Source organism: Ranitomeya variabilis, chromosome 8, assembly GCF_051348905.1.
Source record: "Ranitomeya variabilis isolate aRanVar5 chromosome 8, aRanVar5.hap1, whole genome shotgun sequence".
In the NCBI taxonomy this organism is placed as follows: Eukaryota; Metazoa; Chordata; class Amphibia; order Anura; family Dendrobatidae; genus Ranitomeya; species Ranitomeya variabilis.
Window position 1 is genome coordinate 42087036 of NC_135239.1, and position 22230 is coordinate 42109265.

The window sequence follows — 22230 nt, forward strand, 5'->3', positions numbered from 1 at the left end:
CAGAGTTCTGTCGCTGAGTTTAATGGCATGGCCGTTGAGGCCGCAGTCTTGAAAAACTCTGATCTCTCTTCCCAGGTCATACAGACCATGATCAGAGCCAGAAAACCGGCTTCTTCCCGTATCTACCATAGGTACTGGAAAGCGTTCTTTCGCTGGTGCGAAACCAATGAAGTTTTTCCAATGTCCTTTTCTCTTCCGGATCTTCTCGGTTTCCTCCAGTCTGGTCTCGCTTCGGGCTTATCCCTCAGCACACTCAAGGGACAAGTGTCCGCTCTGTCGATTCTCTTCCAGAGTGACCTTTCCTCCATTCACCAGGTTCAGACTTTTCTACAGGGAGTTGCGCATATCGCCCCTCCTTTCCGTCCTTCCTTGGAACCTTAACCTGGTCCTTGGCGCTCTTCAGGCTGCTCCCTTTGAGCCTATTCATGACGTGCCCTTTTCCCTTCTCTCTTGGAAGGTCGCCTTCCTCATTGCCATTACATCCATCAGGAGGGTCTCCGAGTTGGCAGCCCTGTCATGTCGTTCCCCTTTCCTGATTCTTCATCAGGATAAGGTCGTTCTTTGACCGGTTCCTGAATTCCTTCCCAAGGTGGTCTCGGCTTTCCACATCAACGAAGACATTGTCCTTCCATCATTTTGTCCTTCTCCTGCTCATCCTTTGGAGAAGTCTCTTCACAAGCTTGACGTGGTCAGGGCCATTCGGGTCTTTCTAGAACCGCTCCCTTCCGTCAATCCGATTCTCTCCTTGTCATTTCTGAAGGTCGTCGGAAGGGCTTTCAATCGTCTAAATCCACCATTTTGCGCTGGATTCGCTCGGCAATTTCAGAATCGTACCGTGTTCATGAGGCACGTGTTCCCCAGGGGGTGCAAGCTCACTCCACCAGAGCTGTCGGAGCTTCTTGGGCTGTTCGCCACCAGGCCTCCGCCTTACAAGTTTGCAAGGCCGCAACCTGGTCGTCTTTGCACATGTTTACGAGGTTCTATCGGGTTCATACCCAAGCCTCGTCCGATGCAGGTCTTGGTAGGAAGGTACTGCAGGCGGCGGTCGCACACCGGCTGACCTGGGACCTTTTCTCTTTTCCTTTCTACCCACCCTTTTCCGGGACTGCTTTTGGACGTCCCATGGTTGTCCTGTGTCCGCCAAGGAAGCGATAAAGAAAGAGGGATTTTTGGTACTTACCGTAAAATCTCTTTCTTGGAGCCTTCATTGGGGGACACAGCACCCTCCCTACTGGTTTGTTCTGGTACCGTGTTTGGGGCCTGGAGACCCTAGTTGAGTTGGTACTTTTACTGTTATGAGTTCTGTCGCTTCTCCTACTGCTTTTTGCACTAACTGAGGTGCTTGGTGCCTGTCGGTGGGTGTATACTGCCGGGGAGGAGCTACACCTTTTTCCTTTTTTGCATAGTGTCAGCCTCCTAGCAGCAGCAGCATACACCCATGGTTGTCCTGTGTCCCCCAATGAAGGCTCCAAGAAAGAGATTTTACGGTAAGTACCAAAAATCCCTCTTTTCATTAACAGATCTAAGAATATTAAGGGTAGTCACACAGGGCAATTTTGCAGAATTTTTTTTCTGCAGCAAAACCTGATCATCTTGGCAGGAAAGAAGCGGAGTCAAAAACGCAGGTTTAGGTGCGTTTTTGGGGCTTTTTTTGTTGCGGGGTTTTTTCTCTTTGTCAAGGCTAATGTCCTTGGATTTTCAGCAGAAAAAAACGCATCAAATAATGATACCTGCGTTTTTGCTGCCTTTTTTTTTTTTTTCCAACACCCATTCAAGTCAATGGGTGAAAAAACGCAGCAAAAACGCTGAAAGAAGTGACATGCTCGATGTCAAAAAAACGCAGCAAAGCACAAAATACTGATCAAACAAAAAACCAATGTGTGTGCATGAGATTTCTGAAATCTCATAGGCTTTGCTGGTACTGTAAAAAGCAGCTGAAAATTAGCATTAAAAAAAAGCAGCAAAAACGTCCTGTGTGAACTTACCCTAATAATGTTCTACAATCGGCAGGGTTAAAAAAAAAAAAACTAAACTAAAAACGTGTCCCTGTGCAGAGATAACGGTCTTTATAGTTTGTATCCAACCATGCAGAGATGTTCATGTTTGGCACACATACCTCACCAGAGAAGGAAGCCTAACGAAATATATAGATGACAGGCAAGGAAGCAACTGCAGTGTTTTATCACAGAAGCAAGTGATTCTGTCATGTTTCCAGCCTTCTGAGCTCATCATAAATCAAGTTAGTGATATACAAGCTCAGCATCAGCTGGAGATCCTACGCCACTGACTTAGTTTACAATGAGCTCAGAGGCTTGGAGACATAGCAAAAGGTATTACACCTCAGAGAACAGCAGCTGCCAGCCCCTGCTGTCTTGTCTATATACTCACTTATCATAAATAACTTATGCTTACTCCCTTGGCAGGAGCTGTGGTAAGTTAAGATTATGAACTGGAGCAGCCATTATACAGTACATAGAAGGGGCACATTTATAAGATCTCAGCAAGAACTTCTTTTTTTTCCCCAACACACCCAATTCTGGAACTTATTCCAACATAATTTTATTAAAACGTACTTTGTTAGAGGGAAAATCCTTTTTAACACATTCACCGCTTACCTGGAATTTGCAATCATGAGATTAATTCCTGCTGTGGATGGCTTGGATAATATGCGAATCATATTGAGCATCTTCTCATTAACAGGATCCAATTGAGACAAAATCTCTGGTTCTTTAGTAACTTCTACAACGAGTGCTTCCATTGCAGATTTCAGCGCAGTTATGGAAGCAGCATCCTCATGGCACATCAACAGCTTGATCCTGCACAGAAGACATTACTATGGTTAACTATAGACTGTAGTAAATGATACCACTTTCCCCAAACTATGAGCCAAATTTATGCAGGATTTATTTAAAAACCAAGGCAACATACACACAAATCAAGGAAATCTAAAAAGGTCATCAGGTAGAAAATATATCACAGAGCTCTTTTTAGGCTCTGGTAAGCACCGCAGATGGCACAGACGTAGGTAAAGATTCATCTAATGTTCAGCACTCTTATGACCATTGGTTGAACTTGGCTCTGCACATTTTCACACATACAGACAACAACTAGGAAAGTCTTCAGCGATTAGATCACACAACTGCTGAACCTGAACTTCTGCCATGGTTTCTGGGTGAAAACAAAACAACTCCAAAAGACTTGCAGCATTCTTTCAGATGCAAATAAGTAATTATGAGGATGCAGGTCAGCTGTTTCAGAGTTGGTCAGCTTTACAGTACAACATATGGGAAATAACCGATAAAGCCAGGACATCTGGCCTGAATCACACCGTGGAACCACATCCACAAACTTACAGGCACAAAACAAAAAATGCAGTTAACATGTCAATACACATACCAGTCATCCAAGATTATTTGCTGTCCATCTGACATGACTTTTTTAGAACCGAAGAGCAACAGCTGTAGGGGGCTCACCATGGTCATCACTTTAGCAGAAATTGCTCTTGTACGGATCTGAAAACATATTTAATATAAGTGCACAGAAACTTAGACTGGGTGAGGACTTACACATTACTTCCTATATAATTAATCTTAGACTTTGACATGTACCTCCAGTTTAAAACATCAGAAGTGTTTAGTCTGTTGGGGCTTGCAAGCTGAGACCCCTCCAATTGTTGCAACAAAGTGATACTCAAGCTGTGACAGAATAAGAGCGGAACAACTGGTGCCTGTTTGTTCTAGTGATCAATAGGTGTCACTGAACTTCATCAATAAAACCCCAGAAACTGCTCCAAACTTTCACACGTTCAGTATTTGTAAGCCAAAAGCAGGAGTGGATGAAAAATTCTGAAGTGCTGACTTGTTTCAATAAGGCTATGTGCACACGATGCGGAAACGCTGCCGATCCGCACTATGATTTACAGTACAATGTAAATCATTAGTGGGGGGGAAAAAAAGGGACTGGAGTGATGTCCTAAATTGTGTGACTTTTAAAGATCTGGAATTACCAGTCTTTGCCCACAAAGCAAATTGCAAACAATTAAAAAAAAAAAAAAAAGTACGAGCACGTATAAAATTAGCCTTGGGGGGAAAAAAAAAAAAAAAAAAAAAAAAAAGGTACAAAACTAGAACAAAAACGTACAGAGACCAGGGCTGTGGAGTTGGTAAGGGAAACCTCATACGCCTCAATTTCCCTGACTCCTGACTCCACAGAACCGGTCACTACTGAGCATGTACAGTGCAGGCAAAAAAAAAAAAAAATCTTTACAAGTTCAACGAAACTACAAAATTTTAATATTCAAGTATTTTATTGTGGATATTTCGTTACAATTAGTATTTCGTCACGTCACCCTTACATTTTATCATCATCTGCAGTTGTAAGCCAGTCTTTCAGTATCGCCTCATTGTGTGCACTTTTAAAGAAGTGAAATCTTGACGTGGATTATACATGTAAAGTTTTTTTTTCGCCGCACCAGTGTAAAGATTTTTTTTGCCAGCACTGTACATAAAGTGCAGCACGGATTCATCTCAATTAAAAGCAGAGATCCTTGGATCAGGAACAGAACAGACATTTATTCATAGGACATTTATAACTTTCCCAAATTCATATGAACACATTTACAGCACAACCTGCATTGTACTACTGTACCCAATTTATTATATATTTTCAGAGTCTGAAGTCAGTCTATTTTATAGACACCGACTACGACTCCAACAACACAGCTCTGGCAGAGAATGATGAATAGGGGCCTATATGTTTTTTTTTACCAGATTCAATTAGCATATTAGTCAATTCAATAGAGCAGTTAACACTCCCCCATCCTGTAAAAAACGAAAGAAAGTGTCCACAGCCCAATTTTGTACTTTCTTTGCTGTTTACGGCAATCAGCTTTATAGAACACAGCGATCATGGAAAAAATGAAATGACTGAGTGAATCCAGACATCAGTAACGGAATGGAAAATACAGAACACTGGGAAAAAAAGCAACATTTTGGCTCATTATCTAATCGAAAGAGGCAGTGTCTAACAGCTTTTACCTTTTCACCGAAAACAAAGAATGGAGACGGATACTTCATGTCTTGGCTGCTGAAGGGGCAGTTGACTGATGATTTGTGGATCAGTGCATTGCGGCCCTCGGTTGTGAGAATTTTTCGCTTTTCTTTGTGGTAACAGACATTGGGGTAAACACCAAATGCCAACAGTGAGATGACCACATCAAGGTTATTATCAGGACCAGTGTTGTTGAAAACTTGATTCATTAAACATTCTAAAAGAAATGGGGATAATACAAAGTTATATTTCTACACATGGAAGAACAAATTATGGGAGCGATCACCTGATCTCTGGCTAGTTTACCTTCAGGAAACCCTGCATTTATCAAGATGTCTTTCAGCTGCACTTTTGCTTCCCATGTCATGCGCAAGGTTGACATGTTGAGACGCTTGTGCTCACAAAACCTCATCTCTGCATCTTCACCTCCCATTCTAAAAAGAAAGGAGACAAAGCAGGTTAAGATATAGACCCTTGATCAACAAAGTCACTCATTTTGTATACGGGCTAACGCACCTTGCATCATCCCAAGCTTGAAACACTGACAAGAGAGCCACGTGATCTGAAAACCGATTACCAGCAAAGTTTCTGTGCACATATCCCAGTCTCCGACCTTCACTGATGAACGGCTCTGGGAAACACGTAGCTGCAGATATTGTGCAAAGTGCATCCCCAACACTGCAATGAAAGAAAATCACATCAATTTAACTGTGAAGGCGGGAAAAATTTTTCTTTATCACTTAATGCAGAATCTCATGTACTCACAAGAAGGTACAGCCCATGATCATCATTTTTCCTAGTCGTGGCTCAATAGGCAATTTAGCCAATATTCTTCCTAGAGGAGTGAGTTCATCATTCACATCCAAAGCATCAAGCTCTAAAAATATAAAAGACATACAAAAATTGTAAAAGACAGAAAACACTGTCATCAATATACCACTGCTCTGCCACTCATGGACTTTTCCTGCCTTTATTCTACATGCCTGTCTGCAGTACACTTTCCTTTCAGGGAAAAGATAGCTAGATACAACTTTCACATCATAAGCCATCAGCCGGTTACAGCACCAGCTTCAAAATAACAGGAGGCTGTAATAAAGTGAACCTGTCAGCAGGATTGTGCTCAGTAACCAACAGACAGTGTCAGGTCGGTGCCGTTAAAATGATACCTGGTGATGAAATCCGTCTTGTGGTTGTTGTTTTATCTTTATGTTCAGTTTTGTGTTAATGATATGCTCATACTCCGGGGCGGCCTGTGGGGGTCTTTTATGTGGTGCTGTGATTAGATATTCATAATGCAGACTGCTGATAGGTCACTGATCTATCAGTGAACTGCACCCTAGTTTACATAATGAATATATGTACATACTGAAAAAAAAAACCTTCTACAGGCATGCACCAGCATAATCGCATGCTTACTGTGTTAATAATAAAAGTGCTTTTGGTTTCCTGATGGATTTTTATTTAATATACTATCAGGATAACCTCAAGCACATGTATTAACAAAGTAAACATGCGATTATGCTGCAGAGCAAGTGCCACGGCTGGTGCCTGCCTGTAGGTCTTTTTTTTCCCAAGTATGTACAGATATTCATTATGTAAACTAGGGGGCAGGTCAGTGATGGATCAGTGACCTGTCAGCAGTCTGCATTAGGAATAGCTAATCAGAGCACCACATAAAAGACCCCCGACAGGCCGCCCCGGATCACGAGCGTATCATTAACACAAAACCAAAGATAAAGATTAAACAACAACCACAAGACGGATTTAATCAACCAAGGTATCATTGTAAATCAGTATAACGGCGCCGACCTGACACTGTGTGTAGAGTACTGAGCACAATCCGGCTGACAGGTTCCCTTTAAGCTATAATGCCATTTTCAACATGTACTTAACACTACCTCCAGATTTGCTAGTCTAAAATTCATGGATGAACAATACATTAAAAGCAGGGGATGTTATACATAGTGAAACATTATTTACCATCTACAGTCCCAGTATTAAAAACTTATGACTGATTGAAGCAATCCTATATTACTAACACGGATACATAACTTCATAACTTGCCTTTCAGTGTGTGCTCGGCCTCTATTACAGCATCCAGTGGAGGAGGTTCTATGGCCTTCGATAGAAAGTGTCCGATGGCACCCAAACGTAGCAGCTTAATACTCAGAGCTACCTCATGCAATGGAGTACGGAATATTTCTGGTGTAAGGTGATTCTCCAAGCTATTAAATACATTTGCAAAATTAGTAAAATGTAACTCCTAGAGAAAAACACCAATAAGCCTTTAAAAAAAAAACAAAAAAAAAACCCAACAACTAAACATCCAGTAGCCAGCTTCTCACCGTTCAAAGCGCGCTGTGCTGCACAAGTGGAAACAAAAGCCTGCGCGTACACGTCCAGCTCTTCCTTTCCTCTGCTCAAGATTGGTTTTCGAAGCCCAGACAGTGGCATAATTTGTCATGTTGTTATGGGATGTAAATAGCTTCACTTTTTGCCTGTGAAATGAAAGAAAGCATGTTAAAGGGGTAACCGATCACCGTGCCAGAGCTGCTTATAGATATTTGGGCTAACGAGAACCAAGCAGGCACAACTTACCAAGAACTGAGTGCTAAAAATCAATTAAATATATCTCAGCCAATTAAACAACGCACATAAAGTTAATATATTTTTCAAATGTGCATAATATTTAATCCAAGATTGAAAAATATACCGTATATACTCCAGTATAAGCAGACCCGAGTATAAGCCGAGGAACCTACTTTTGCCACGGAAAACTGGGTAAGCTTATTGACTAGAGTATAAGCCGGATATGCATTGTCCCATCATCCCTGTCCTGCTATGCATGGCTCCCCCTTCCCTGTCCTGGTATGAATGCCTCCCCATCCCTGTCTGCATGCCTCCCTCTCCCCGTCTGCATGCCTCCCTCTCCCCGTCTGCATGCCTCCCCCCGTTCAGTCCCTATATGCATGCCTCCTTATTCCCTATTCTTGTGTGCATGTTTCCTATTGAAAAACAAACAAAAACATCATACTGCCCCAACAGCGCGCCCTGGATGCTAGCAATGTATCTCATTCTGGTCTCCGACACCTACCTGCAGCTTCTTCCTGTGCTCAGCGTTCACGTGGTACCGCTCATTAATGTGATGAATATGCGCTCCACCCCTATGGGAGTGGAGTCACGTCCATATTCATCACCTTAATGAGCGGTACCACGTGACCGATCAGCACAGGAAGAGCTGCAGGCGCCAGCAGCTGGAACGAGATGCGAGTGCCAGCACCGAGGGCGTGCAGGTAGGCGAGTATGATGTGTGCGCCAGCTTCTGGCACCCGCTGCTCCACCGCAGGCTTTCTGTACCGTGACTCGTGTATAAGCCGAGGGGGGGCGTTTTCAGCACAAAAAAATGTGCTGAAAAACTTGTTATACACGAGTATATACAGTATTAAAGTGTTCATAATATGGAATCCAATGTTTAATAGATTTTTGCATATCTGTGTGTGTATTCTTTACTTCGTTGGGTCAGAGATGTAGTCATGCACGAGCTCACCAGTATGGCTACCAATTGCAACTGAAAGCAAATATATAGAGAGCAATCTCTGCTAAGAGTGTGAACAGAGACCAGCTTGAACCCCTAATGTCACAAGATACTATATTAAATATAGTGTTTTGAGTGGGCAGCAGATACAGTTGGCAGACCTTTAGGCTCTGCAGTAAATGTTGACTCATACTTTTAGCCAGCTATATACAAAAGAGAAACCTTTTTTTTTTTTTTTTAAACAACGGTATAAAAATGCACCCTTTAGAATCTGTGTCATACACCCCTGGGCTTATATCTCGTGAAAATAGATCAGACATGTTGGAAATCAATATGCCTGATCCCTCTCTCTTCCAACATTAGTCATCGGGGTGAGGGGGCTACAACATACGGAAGATCACTGTCCTACTGCAATGATAAAGTTTGGTCCATGTTGCCATATTGTTTGCAACTTTGTACATTTTGCATGAAAAACTGGTAGGGTTACCTCTTTGTAAGACTGGTCAGCCTACCACATCTTTGAAAGATGGTTGGTAAATATAATCTGTTACTGCTGATCAGACTTTGTACCATGTAAGGTGAATGGCTGGCCTTACAGTTTTACTACACACCAACAGCTAATGTTGTAATGCATACTTACTTGCAGGAGTCTATGACATATACAACATCATTTATAGTGATACTGGTTTCAGCAATATTTGTAGACAGAATAACCTGTTGGATTAAAAATAAATATATCAGAGGCAATGGATGCTTCATACCATACACGCAACTCCACAACTATTAATTTTAGAGCTGATGAATTGAGCAGTATAATAGTACCTGCCACACTGTACATTACTGAAACTCTTATACAAGTATTGACTTTTTTACCTTGATCATTCCATCTGGAACAGGGTCAAACACCTTTCTTTGCTCCTCTCGCGGTATCTGGGAATGCAGCGGTAAAATTCGGTAACGATGGCTACCTATAGTTAAAATACATAAATAATTTAAATAAGTGTATGTTGACACTCAATTACCGTATTTTTCGGACTATAAGACACTTTTTTCCCTAAACAATTTTGGGGGAAAATGAGGGGGGGCGCGTCTTATAGTCGGAATATACCTACAAATACTGTGGCAGCAGGAGTCAGGCGATTGTGCAGCGGTCCCAGTCAGACGCTACAGGGCGATGATCACACTCCCTTCCCAGGCTGGTGCAGCAGGTTCGACGGTGGTGCTCTGTGGTGCGGGGGCTCCACCAGCATTTTGTGAACGTCTGGAGGCCCCCGAACATCCATTGCTGCAATGCGGTGGCCTCTGGGAAAATGTCCGGTGGGGGCGGGACATGCTCAGATTGAGATCTCGACAACGAGATCTCGTTGCCAAGATCTCAATCTGAGCATGTGCCGCCCCCGGCGGCCACTGCAACGTAGCAATGGATGGTCTCCGGGCTTTCACAAAATGCTGGCGGAGCCCCCAGCACCACCGCCGAACCTGCCTGCGATGGGATTTCCCGGAGGCCACTGCACCTGCCTGGGATGGGAGTCATACCGCCAGACCACCGAACACCCTGTGACCACTCTCCATCAGCGCTGCCGATACCACACGGTAAGCTGAATTCGGACTGAAGACAGACCCCCATGTGACATATTAATTTTTCCCCCCTATTTTCCTTGTGAAAATTTTGGGTGCGTTTTATAGTCCGGTGAGTTTTATAGTCTGAAAAATACGGTACTATGGACGTTTTACATGTCAAACCAGAGTAGCCTTACCAAAATGAGGGTTCATCTCAAGATGCTTCTGCATGGCATAAATGAGATTCCAGCCAGGTAAAAACACCAGCACGGCACCAGATACGTTTAGTGTTTCAATATATTTCAAGAGAGCTTCAATGAGTTCAATGGGGGTTTCCTTTTCAGTCAGCTGCGACATCGAGCGACGAGTCTCCGGGCCGTAACTATCGCCACATATTAGATTGCAATTTGTCTGGAGGAATTAGGAAAGGAATAGTAAAACATTAGCATCCACTAATACTCAGGTTTCTAAATCTGGTCCAGTGACATGTTTTAGAGAGCCATTGCCTGACATTAATTTGCTTCTTTACAGTGTATTTGTGCTTTATTTGGCCATAATTGGTAAATACGATTTAGTTGCATTCACTTTTTTATTTTGCAGACCCACATCAATTGATTCTTTGGTCTACAGATCAGATTAAAGGGCCACTGTCACCCCCCCCCCAGCCGTTATAAACTAAAAGAGCCACCTTGTGCAGCAGTAATGCTGCAATCTAACAAGGTGGCTCTTTTAGTTTTTGATTCATTTATTACCTCAATAAAGCGTTTTAAAAATTGGCCACAAATACCAGATATTGTACCTGGAGGCGGTCCGAATCGTCCTCTATCAATCTCCCAACTGCCGTCACTCTTCTCTTCAGGGGCGATGGTCGCCGCCCCCTGAGCGCTGTTGCTTCTTAAATCCGGCGCCTGCGCTGTGCGTGCCTGCCTGGGGCCTGCGCAGTCTTCATTGTCAGTCACAGCTCAGACGCAGGGTGCCTGACTGCGCAGGTGCGGGCAGTGCGGCCACCCTGTTCCTGAATCCCCGCCCCGCACTGTGTTATTCATTATGCACAGTGCGGGGCTGGGGTTCCTGGGCATGCGCACTGCGCTTGTCAGACGCTCCCCCGGTCCCCCGCCTTCCAGCGTTGTTCTTTGTGGCTGTTCAAAACGTCGGCAATGAAACCTGTATATTCCGGCAATGCTGGAAGGCGGGGGACCGGGGGAGCGTCTGACAAGCGCAGTGCGCATGCCCAGGAACCCCAGCCCCGCACTGTGCATAATGAATAACAGTGCGGGCCCCAGGCAGGCACGCACAGCGCAGGCGCCGGATTTAAGAAGCAACAGCGCTCAGGGGGCGGCGACCATCGCCCCTGAAGAGCAGAGTGACGGCAGTTGGGAGATTCATAGAGGACGATTCGGACTGCCTCCAGGTACAATATCTGGTATTTGTGGCCAATTTTTAAAACGCTTTATTGAGGTAATAAATGAATCAAAAACTAAAAGAGCCACCTTGTTAGACTGCAGCATTACTGCTGCACAAGGTGGCTCTTTTAGTTTATAACGGCTGGGGGGGGGGTGACAGTGGCCCTTTAAACAAGACTTATCAGTCAGCAAAATAAGACATGAATAAAGCCCTGTAGAATATGTGTCCGTGAGGGGAAAAAAAAAAAAACTTGGATAGCAAAAATCAAGTCTAATGGAAAGCCCTAATCCAAAAGATCTGAAGGAATAAGGTGAAAAGGTAGCAGCAGTAAAAATGTATGAGAATAGTTTGTAGGACATATAACCGGAGATAGTAAATACTAAGCAGCAAGGTCTCCACTCACCTCATCATCCTCTCCTCCTCCTTCTTCATCTTTGTCTTTACGCTTTTTTTCCATGGGAGGAGGTCTAAACTGGGTCATCTGAATGCAGTCCTCTAAGAAGTACTCTATATATAAGAAAAAAATATATAAAAAGGTAAATGTCCTTTAGTTCTTTTCGCCTCTGAGCTAAATAAGGCTAGTTTCACACTAGCATTAAGCAGGGCTGTGGATGGAAGCCTTCTTCCTACGTTAAGCCCAGCCCACTGCCGTACCACTTCCTTCAGCTCCGCCTACATCTGCATGCATCCTGCGTACCCTATTTTTAACATTGGGTACGCAGGCCACGTGGATATATGCGGATGCCTCCGCATGTGTCGTTTTGACGCTGCGCCGACCGCAACAAAATGCAACATGTTGCGTTCGACGCAGGTCAGCGCAGCGTCAAAACGACGCATGCGGAGGCATCCGCATGGCCGGCGTACCCAATGTTAAAGATAGGGTACGCAGGAGGCATGCAGAAGTAGGCGGAGCTGAAGGAAGAAGCACGGCAGTGGGCGGGGCTTAACAGAGGAAGAAGGCTGATATCCGCAGCCCTGCCGAATGAAAGTCTGAAACCAGCCTATGTATATGTATGTGTATATATATATATATATTTTTTTTATATATATATATATATATATATATATAAAAAAAGTGTACCAAATGATCTTAAAATTCCCTGCATAGACAGGGCTACCATTCAGCCACCACTAAAGCAAGCTTACAAGAAAAAGAAAAAGGAAAAATGACAACTCTGGGACATTGAACTTAAAATGGGTTGGACAACTTTTTCTTAAGTGCTGCAGATACCAGGGGTGCAAAGGTAAGAATAGACTGCTCACACTTCTGACCACCAGGTATATATGTGATCTGCTGTCCACCCTGCCTGTCTGATCTTAATACTGGAGATACCAAAAAGGTACAGAGGTAAGAGGATGTCCACCCTATCTGATCTAATCTAATATTGGAGATACCAGAGGTACTGAGGTAAGAAGAGGCTAGACACACTGCGGTCCACCCTGTCTATTTGAATGTTAAATGGCTGCTGCGGAGGCATTTAGAAATGTATTCACAATTACATTTTTTCCTCTATTCCCAGATAATCCCTTTAAGAATAGCAGACTATTGAGACCGAAAAAGAAACATACCTTGCACAGGAAAGGTTCGACCATACACTTCAATGATAGGGCAGTTAAAGAAATATTCACAGAACATGCTGGTGTCTATAGTAGCCGACATAAGGATAACTCGAATATCTGGAAAAGCCTGGATCACATCTCGCAGGACTACAAGCAAGAAATCAGTCTAGAAAAAGAGATGATAAAAAAAAAAGTAGAATCATAAAAGAACAAATGCATTTTTAAATAGCATATGAAAGTATAGCGAGACCAGGGTACTTGATGCTGAACACTAATAACAGGTTCAAGGTCTCCAAATGAATAGGATGCGGAGTGACTAGCACAGCAAGAGGATAATAATAATAATCTTTATTTTTATATAGCGCTAACATATTCCGCAGCGCTTTACAGTTTGCACACATTATCATCACTGTCCCCGATGGGGCTCACAATCTAAATTCCCTATCAGTAGGTCTTTGGAATGTGGGAGGAAACCGGAGTGCCCGGAGGAAACCCACACAAACACGGAGAGAACATACAAACTCTTTGCAGATGTTGTCCTGGGTGGGATTAGAACCCAGGACTCCAGCGCTGCAAGGCTGCAGTGCTAACCACTGCGCCACCGTGCTGCCCACCCTCAGTGCACTTTTAAGCCCATTTGCAAAAACTTTCTGACAAGTGTTCCTCTGAACTGACATTGCTTTGGGACCTTATAGAACTATAAATGAACTTGTATTGCTATGTCGCACACTGCCATTTATTCTGTTTAGTTACACTAAAAGTCCTTACATTTTCCCTTTATCCCTTTATCCTTTCTTGTTTTATTGTAAATCATTTTACTACAATTATGAACTATTTAAATTTCTATTATTTAATAGAAAAGGGACATCCTCAGTATACAGCAACTTGCCACTATCTTAGTAGAGAAACTCACATTAATATCTCGCTCATGTATCTCATCCACAATCACATGACTAATTCCTCGGATTCCAGCCTCCAACTTACGCAAAAGCACACCTACCAAATAGGAGAAAGAAAATCATCAATGTTTACCCATTATAAATAGTGAAAAGTGCAAATGCAGAGATGAACCAGAACGGCTACTCACCTACGGTGCAGAACAGTACACTGGCATGAGGACGAGGTAGCACAGACTCAAAGCGCACACTGTAACCACAGCTTTTCCCAACCTCTTCTCCTCTCTCATACGCGACCCGCTCAGCCACAGACACTGCACTGATTCTACGGGGCTACAAACACCACAGTGAATTTCCAGCCATAACTAATGTATTACATACATAATCATATCAGCTCACAGCCCTACCTGAGTCACCACAATGTTGCACTGGGCTGCTCTGTCACTTTGAATGAAATCATCCAGAATATACTGCGGCACTTGAGTGGTTTTACCACAGCCGGTTGCTCCACGAATGATTACTACGGAGTTGTTGTATACTGCATTCATGATGGCACCTTCAAAATTCTTGACAGGCAGGGTTTCTCTTTCTCGCAGAATCTGCAGGATTAACAATAGGACAGCAAAATAAAGTCAAAGTCTACATAATACCAACATGCACCTCAAATGTCGACATCAGGGGGGAGAGAAGGGTTTGGCATGTCAGACTTTGGACAAATAATTTGTTCTTGGCGAGATAAGCCACTGCCAGAAAGTCTGCCAGCGGGTCTCTCTCAGAGAATACAGCAGCGTTCAGAGCAAGGGGTGCTCCTGTCTACGGAGTCGTTGGGAGAGGTCTCTGCTGGCCAGACCATCGCTATCTACTGTGTATGGGGCCCGTTACTCACCGGCTGTAAGCTATTATCTTGTTCCAGTTGGTACATCAACTCATTCTTCAGGTCTGCACTGATCTGCTCTTGAGATGCCTAAAAAGACAATTGAAAATGTAACCAACAAAACAATGCAGCGCTATTAACCTCTTTCTGACCTCGGACGGGATAGTACGTCCGAGGTCAGATACCGCGTGTTGATGCAGGGCTCCGGCGGTGAGCCCGCATCAAAGCCGGGTCATGTCAGCTGTTTTGAACAGCTGACATGTGCCCGCAATAGCGGCGGGTGAAATCGCGATTCACCTGCCGCTATTAAAGGGCCACTGTCACCCCCTCCAGCCGTTATAAACTAAAAGAGCCACCTTGTGCAGCAGTAATGCTGCAATCTAACAAGGTGGCTCTTTTAGTTTTTGATTCATTTATTTCCTCAATAAAGCGTTTTAAAAATTGGCCACAAATACCAGATATTGTATCTGGAGGCGGTCCGAATCGTCCTCTATGAATCTCCCAACTGCCGTCACTCTTCTCTTCAGGGGCGATGGTCGCCGCCCCCTTCGCGCTGTTGCTTCTTAAATCCAGCGCCTGCGCTGTGCGTGCCTGCCTGGGGCAGGCGCAGTCTTCATTGTCAGTCACAGCTCAGACGCAGGGTGCCTGACTGCGCCTGTGCGGGCAGTGCGGCCACCCTGTTCCTGAATCCCCGCCCCGCACTGTGTTATTCATTATGCACAGTGCGGGGCTGGGGTTCCTGGGCATGCGCACTGCGCTGTTCAGACGCTCCCCCGGTCCCCCGCCTTCAAGCGTTGTTCTTTGTGGCTGTTCAAAACGTCGGCAATGAAACCTGTATATTCCGGCAATGCTGGAAGGCGGGGGACCGGGGGAACGTCTGACAAGCGCAGTGCGCATGCCCAGGAACCCCAGCCCCGCACTGTGCATAATGAATAACACAGTGCGGGGCGGGGATTCAGGAACAGGGTGGCCGCAGTGCCCGCACAGGCGCAGTCAGGCACCCTGCGTCTGAGCTGTGACTGACGATGAAGACTGCGCAGGCCCCAGGCAGGCACGCACAGCGCAGGCGCCGGATTTAAGAAGCAACAGCGCGAAGGGGGCGGCGACCATCGCCCCTGAAGAGAAGAGTGACGGCAGTTGGGAGATTCATAGAGGACGATTCGGACCGCCTCCAGGTACAATATCTGGTATTTGTGGCCAATTTTTAAAACGCTTTATTGAGGTAATAAATGAATCAAAAACTAAAAGAGCCACCTTGTTAGACTGCAGCATTACTGCTGCACAAGGTGGCTCTTTTAGTTTATAACGGCTGGAGGGGGGTGACAGTGGCCCTTTAACTAGTTAAATGCCGCTGTCAAACGCTGACAGCGGCATTCAATCGGCGCTTCCGGCCGGGCAGCCGGAGATGAGCACATCGCCGACCCCCGTCTATGTTTACTGATGCCGGCCTGCTGTGAGCACCCCCCTGTGGTCGGCACTCATAGCACACACGCATTTCTGCTGCATAGCAGCGATCTGATGATCGCTGCTATGTAGCAGAGCCGATCGCGTTGTGCCAGCTTCTAGCCTCTTATGGAGGCTATTGAAGCATGGCAAAAGTTAAAAAAAAAATGTGAAAAAAATAAAAAAAAATATAAGTTTAAATCACCCCCCTTTCAAAATAAAATCAATTAACCCCTTCATGACCTTGCCGTTTTTTGCAATTCTGACCAGTGTCCCTTTATGAGGTAATAACTCAGGAACGCTTCAACGGATCCTAGCGATTCTGAGATTGTTTTTTCGTGACATATTGGGCTTCATGTTAGTGGTAAATTTAGGTCGATAATTTCTGAGTTTATTTGTGAAAAAAACGGAAATTTGGCAAAAATTTTGAAAATTTCGCAATTTTCACTTTTGAATTTTTATTCTGTTAAACCAGAGTTATGTGACACAAAATAGTTAATAAATAACATTTCCCACATGTCTACTTTACATCAGCACAATTTTGGAAACCAATTTTTTTTTTTGCTAGGAAGTTATAAGGGTTAAAATTTGACCAGTGATTTCTCATTTTTACAACAAAATTTACAAAACCATTTTTTTTAGGGACCACCTCACATTTGAAGTCAGTTTGAGGGTTCTATATGGCTGAAAATACCCAAAAGTGACACCATTCTAAAAACTGCACCCCTCAAGGTGCTCAAAACCACATTCACGAAGTTTATTTTCAGGTGTTTCACAGCAGCAGAAGCAACATGGAAGGAAAAAATGAACATTTAACTTTTTAGTCACAAAAATGATCTTTTAGCAACAATTTTTTATTTTCCCAAGGGTAAAAGGAGAAACTGGACCACGGACGTTGTTGTCCAATTTGTCCTGAGTACGCAGATACCTCATATGTGGGGGTAAACCACTGTTTGGGCGCACGTCAGGGCTCGGAAGGGAAGGAGCGCCATTTGACTTTTTGAATGAAAAATTGGCTCCAATCTTTAGCGGACACCATGTCGCGTTTGGAGAGCCCCCGTGTGCCTAAACATTGGAGCTCCCCCACAAGTGACCCCATTTTGGAAACTAGACCCCCAAGGAACTCATCTAGAGGCATAGTGAGCACTTTAAACCCCCAGGTGCTTCACAAATTGATCCGCAAAAATGAAAAAGTACTTTTTTTTCACACAAAATTTCTTTTAGCCTCAATTCTTTCATTTTCACATGGGCAACAGGATAAAATAGATCCTAAAATTTGTTGGGCAATTTCTCCTGAGTATGCCGATACCTCATATGTGGGGGTAAACCACTGTTTGGGTGCACGGCAAGGCTCGGAAAGGGGAGGCGTGCCATTTGACTTTTTGAATGGAAAATTAGCTCCAATCGTTAGCGGACACCATGTCGCGTTTGGAGAGCCCCTGTGTGCCTAAACATTGGAGCTCCCCTACAAGTGACCCCATTTTGGAAACTAGACCCCCCAAGGAACTTATCTAGATGCATAGTGAGCACTTATAACCCCCAGGTGCTTCACAGAAGTTTATAACGCAGAGCCGTGAAAATAAAAAAATAATTTTTCTTTCCTCAAAAATGATTTTTAGCCCAGAATTTTTTATTTTCCCAAGGGTAATAGGAGAAATTGGACCCCAAATGTTGTTGTCCAGTTTGTCCTGAGTACGATGATACCCCATATGTGGGGGTAAACCACTGTTTGGGCACATGCCGGGGCTCGGAAGGGAAGTAGTGACGTTTTGGAATGCAGACTTTGATGGAATGGTCTGCGGGCATCATGTTACGTTTGCAGAGCACCTGATATGCCTAAACAGTAGAAACCCCCCACAAGTGACCCCATTTTGGAAACTAGACCCCCCAAGGAACTTATCTAGATGTGTGGTGAGCACGTTCAACCCCCAAGTGCTTCACAGAAGTTTACAACGCAGAGCCGTGAAAATAAAAAATCATTTTTCTTTCCTCAAAAAAGATGTTTTAGCAACCAATTTTTTATTTTCACAAGGGTAACAGGAGAATTTGGACCCCAATATTTGTTGCCCAGTTTGTTGTGAGTACGCTGATACCCCATATGTGGGGGTAAACCACTGTTTGGGCACACGTCAGGGCTCGGAAGGCAAGTAGTGACATTTGAAATGCAGACTTTGATGGAATGGTCTGCGGGCGTCACATTGCATTTGCAGAGCCCCTGATGTGCCTAAACAGTAGAAACACCCCACAAGTGACCCCATTTTGGAAACTAGACCCCCGAAGGAACTTATCTAGATGTGTGGTGAGCACTTTCAACCCCCAAGTGCTTCACAGAAGTTTATAACGCAGAGCCGTGAAAATAAAAAATAATTGTTCTTTCCTCAAAAATTATGTTTTAGCAAGTAATTTTTTATTTTTGCAAGGGTAACAGGAGAAATTGGACCCCAACAGTTGTTGCCCAGTTTGTCCTGAGTACGCTGGTACCCCAAATGTGGGGGTAAACCACTGTTTGGGCGCACGTCGGGGCTTGGAAGGGCGGGAGCACCATTTGACTTTTTGAACGCAAGATTGGCTGGAATCAATGGTGGCGTCATGTTGCGTTTGGAGACCCCTGATGTGCCTAAACAGTGGAAACCTCTCAATTCTAACTTCAACACTAACCCCAACACACCCCTAATCCCAACTGTAGCCATAACCCTAATCACAACCCTAACCCCAACACACCCCTAACCACAACCCTAACCGCAACACACCCGTAACCCTAATCCCAACCACAACTGTAACCCCAACACACCCCTAACCCTATCCGTAACCCTAACCACAAGCCTAATCTTAACCCTATTTCAAACCCTAGCCCTAATTCCAACCCTAACCCTAAGGCTATGTGCCCACGTTGCGGATTCGTGTGAGATTTTTCCGCACGATTTTTGAAAAATCTGCAGGTAAAAGGCACTGCGTTTTACCTGCGGATTTACAGCAGATTTCCAGTGTTTTTTTGTGCGGATTTCACCTGCGGATTCCGCACAAAGAATTGACATGCTGCGGAAAATACAATGCAGCGTTTCTGCACGGAATTTTCCGCACCATGGGCACAGCGGATTTGGTTTTCCTTAGGTGTACATGGTACTGTAAACCTGATGGAAAACTGCTTCGAATTTGCAGCGGCCAATCCGCTGCGGATCCGCGGCCGATCCGCTCTGTGTGCACATGCCATAACCCTACCCCTAACCCTACCCGTAACCCTAACCCTAACCCTACCCCTAGTTCTAACCCTAGTTCTAACCCTAACCCTAGTGGAAAAAAAATAAAAATATTTTCTTTATTTTATTATTGTCCCTACCTATGGGGGTGATAAAGGGGGGGGGGGGGGTTTATTTATTATTTTTTTATTTTGATCGCTGTGATAGAACCTACCACAGCGATCAAAATGTACTTGTAATGAATCTGCCGGCCGGCAGATTCGGCGGGCGCACTGAGCATGCGCCCGCCATTTTGGAAGATGGCGGCGCCCAGCGAGGAGACGGACCGACACCGGGAGCCTCGGTAAGTATAAGGGGGGGGGGGGGGGGGGGGAGATCGGGGCGTCGGAGCACCAGGGGGTGACATAGGAGCAGGGGGGGGAGCGGGCAGGAGGACGGGGGAGCGGAGCACAGGACGGAGGGGACCGGACCCCATAACGGAGCACTGGGGGGGGCGATCGGTGGGGTGGGGTCACTTCAGGTTTTCCAGCCATGGCCGATGGTATTGCAGCATCGGCCATGGCTGGATTGTAATATTTCACCAGTTTTTTAGGTGAAATATTACAAATCGCTCTGATTGGCTGTTGAAAGTGAAACTGCCAATCAGAGCGATCGTAGCCACGGGGGGGTGAAGCCACCCCCCCCTGGGCTGAAGTACCACTCCCCCTCTCCCTGCAGATCGGGTAAAATAGGAGTTAACCCCTTCACCCGATCTGCAGGGACGCGATCATTCCATGACGCCACATAGGCGTCATGGGTCGGGAAGGGGTTAAAAAAAAAAATAATAATCAAACCTACACATATTTGGTATTGCCGTGTTCAGAATCGCCCGATCTATCAATAAAAAAAAGGATTAACCTGATCGCTAAACGGCGTAGCGAGAAAAAAAATTAGAAACGCCAGAATTAAGTTTTTTTGGTCGCCGCGACATTGCATTAAAATGCAATAACGGGCGATCAAAAGAACGTATTTGCACCAAAATGCTATCATTAAAAACGCCAGCTCAGCACGCAAAAAAGGAGATTTTTGTGTACTCACCGTAAAATCTCTTTCTCTTAGCCTCTAATTGGGGGACACAGGACCATGGGTGTTATGCTGCTGTCCACTAGGAGGCGACACTATGTACAATCTGAAAAAGATTAACTGTGGCTCCTCCTCTGCAGTATACACCCCTGGACAGCGTCAGCCTACTCCAGTTTTGTGCAAAATCAGTAGGAGGACGTAACATGAATGACAGACATGCCTATAAGAAGACCACCATGTATGAGCTCAAAGAACAATATGAGAACTCAACAGTAACAACGGCCCGAAAAGGGCAACAGGGTGGGAGCTGTGTCCCCCAACTAGAAGCTAAGAGAAAGATTTTACGGTGAGTACAAAAATCTCCTTTACTCTGTCACCTCATTGGGGGACACAGGACCATGGGACGTCCCAAAGCAGTCCCTGGGTGGGAAGCAATGGACGAATATTGTGCAGACAGGCCCCTATACTTGGGGCACCGCCGCCTGCAGAACACATCTACCCAGGCTCGCCTCCGCTGAGGACTGGGTATGAACCCTGTAGTGTTTAGTAAACCAGTGTGGGCTAGTCCAAGTGGCCGCCTTACACACTTGTTGTGCCGAAGCCTGGAGCCGAATGGCCCAGGAGGCCCCTACCGCCCGTGTAGAGTGTGCCGTAATACCGGCTGGAAGAGAATTCTTAAGGCGGTAGGCCTCTTGTATGGTGGATGTGATCTACCTGGCAAGGGTAGCTTTGGAAGCTGGCAGACCCTTGCGGCCGCCTTCCGGAAGAAGGAAAAGGGATCAGACCTCCGGAAGGACGCAGTCCTAGTCCTAGACACATATATACGCAATGCCCTGACAAGGTCAAGCGCATGCAGAGCCTTCTCCACTCTATGAACCGGAACCGGACAAAGGGAAGGCAGAGAAATTTCCTCATTGAGGTGGAAGTTAGACACAACCTTCGGAAGGAAGGATGGGACCGTACGGAGAACTACCTTGTGCTGGTGAAAAAACCAGGAAGGGCCGTCTGCAGGAGAGTGCTGTCAGTTCAGAAACCCTGCGTAGCTAGGAGATTGCCACCAGGAAAAAAACACCTTCTGGGAGAGAAGGCGGAGCGGGACCTCCTTAAGGGGTTCGAAGGGTGGTTCCTGCAATGCTGTCAGGGCCAGGTTGAGGTCCCACGTTTCTAGTGGTCGTCTGTAGGGGGGAACCAATCGGGAAACCCCCTGAAGAAAAGTCCTTACTCGCAGCTTGGTAGCAATGCGCCTTTGAAAAAAAAAAAAAAAAAGCACTGAAAGGGCTGACACCTACCTGGCTCTTAGGCGAGCCCAGGGACAGCCTGGCCTCCAGACCCGATTGGAGAAAAAAAAAAAACAGGTAGCTCGGGGAGGGAAGAAGGGAATGGGGTCTGGCCGCGAGATTCGCACCAGGTAATGAGACCTTTCCAGGTACGGTCATAGATCTTGGCAGAGGCTGGCTTCCGTGCCCTGATCATGGTCCTAATGACGTCCGTCGAGAGCCCTGTCTGGGTTAGAACCCAGGTTTCAAGGGCCATGCCGTCAAATTGAGAGCCTTTGAGTTCTGGTGGTAGAACGGGCCTTGTGATAGAAGATCCGGGCGGTCGGGGAGGCGCCAGGGGGCGTCTGCTGAAAGTTGTACGATGTCGGCGTAC

General features: G+C 45.2%; 1 protein-coding gene across 2 annotated transcripts in view; it reads right to left on the reverse strand.

Annotated features, from left to right (window-relative positions):
• DHX9 (DExH-box helicase 9) overlaps nucleotides 1-22230 on the reverse strand; it is a 50961-nt gene that overhangs the window by 6208 nt on the left and 22523 nt on the right. For both annotated transcript variants that reach the window (XM_077275967.1, XM_077275968.1), the window contains 17 exons: nucleotides 14891-14968; nucleotides 14412-14603; nucleotides 14196-14337; nucleotides 14022-14104; nucleotides 13118-13274; nucleotides 11952-12055; nucleotides 10342-10555; nucleotides 9458-9552; nucleotides 9225-9298; nucleotides 7395-7547; nucleotides 7114-7274; nucleotides 5815-5926; nucleotides 5566-5727; nucleotides 5356-5483; nucleotides 5037-5266; nucleotides 3397-3512; nucleotides 2616-2816 (listed from right to left, as the gene is read on the reverse strand). In XM_077275967.1, the coding sequence (XP_077132082.1) occupies nucleotides 2616-2816; nucleotides 3397-3512; nucleotides 5037-5266; nucleotides 5356-5483; nucleotides 5566-5727; nucleotides 5815-5926; nucleotides 7114-7274; nucleotides 7395-7547; nucleotides 9225-9298; nucleotides 9458-9552; nucleotides 10342-10555; nucleotides 11952-12055; nucleotides 13118-13274; nucleotides 14022-14104; nucleotides 14196-14337; nucleotides 14412-14603; nucleotides 14891-14968 (2402 nt within the window). The remainder of the gene's footprint in view (nucleotides 1-2615; nucleotides 2817-3396; nucleotides 3513-5036; nucleotides 5267-5355; nucleotides 5484-5565; nucleotides 5728-5814; nucleotides 5927-7113; nucleotides 7275-7394; nucleotides 7548-9224; nucleotides 9299-9457; nucleotides 9553-10341; nucleotides 10556-11951; nucleotides 12056-13117; nucleotides 13275-14021; nucleotides 14105-14195; nucleotides 14338-14411; nucleotides 14604-14890; nucleotides 14969-22230) is intronic.